A 753-nucleotide genomic window follows, 5' to 3' on the forward strand; every position below is an offset into this window, starting at 1 on the left:
GCTGCTCCCGCCGCCGCCGGCGCCAGCTCCGGCCCCGGCGCCGCCGCCGCCCCCCAGCCCGGCGCCGCCGCCCGAGCCTTCGCTGGTGCGGCTGGGAGACAGGCGCGCGCCGGACGCGGCCGAGCCGAGCACATCCTTGCCGCTCTCCTCCTCCAAGATCTCGTCCGATTCCTCTTCGCTGGATGAAGGGTCCAGCATGGTGGCGCCTGGGGAGGAGGGTCCCTGGAGCCCCTGGCTTGGGGTGCAAAAGGTGGGGGGCGCTGGAGGCAGCTGGGGGTCGGCTCTCCCGGATGGCCGCTTCTCCCCAAATCAGGGAGCGAGCGCGCTGCTGCTCAGCCTCGGCCGCCGCGACTGCTTCCTCCGCCCGGCGTTCGAGAGCTGGGCTCAGACTCAGAAAGCACGAGGGGAGGAGGGGGAGGGAGGGTTGCGTCCGTGGACCCGAGGTGGGCAAGGGGGAGAGTCAGTTGCGAGCCCCGAGCCCGCAGCCGGATGCCATCTGCAGCCGCTGAAGGAGGCGCCTCCAGAAAAGATGCCGAGTGTTGCAAGCTGTCGGTGCAGCCTAGAGCCGAAGAGGCATCTTGCCGATTGGGGAGGGAGCGGCGCTTACGTGTTTATTGGCTTAACTCTCCCCTGTCCGCGGCGTAAGGGTGGCTGCAGAGGGCTGGAGCGGGGAGAGCGCAGAGCATCCCCCAAAGTCTCAGAGCTTCCGTACTGACCCTAATGCTTTCCCGCTGTCCTCACTCCCACCCCTTT

At 68.9% G+C, this 753-nt stretch overlaps 1 protein-coding gene across 16 annotated transcripts in view; it reads right to left on the reverse strand.

Moving 5' to 3' along the window:
• Nucleotides 1-198, reverse strand: part of CADPS (calcium dependent secretion activator) — a 479,603-nt gene extending 479,405 nt beyond the window's left edge. For 13 of the 16 annotated variants that reach the window (XM_029242782.1, XM_029242794.1, XM_029242791.1 and 10 more), the window contains exon 1: nucleotides 59-198. In XM_029242782.1, coding sequence (XP_029098615.1) covers nucleotides 59-198 — 140 coding nt within the window. Of the gene's footprint in view, nucleotides 1-13 lie in introns of all 16 variants that reach the window. The other 3 variants (XM_029242780.1, XM_029242787.1, XM_029242779.1) reach the window with 1 other exon arrangement.
• Nucleotides 199-753: the final 555 nt, after the last annotated feature.

The sequence above is a fragment of the Monodon monoceros genome, unplaced genomic scaffold, assembly GCF_005190385.1.
Source record: "Monodon monoceros isolate NGI ecotype Baffin Bay Population unplaced genomic scaffold, NGI_Narwhal_1 Super_Scaffold_3, whole genome shotgun sequence".
NCBI lineage: Eukaryota > Metazoa > Chordata > Mammalia > Artiodactyla > Monodontidae > Monodon > Monodon monoceros.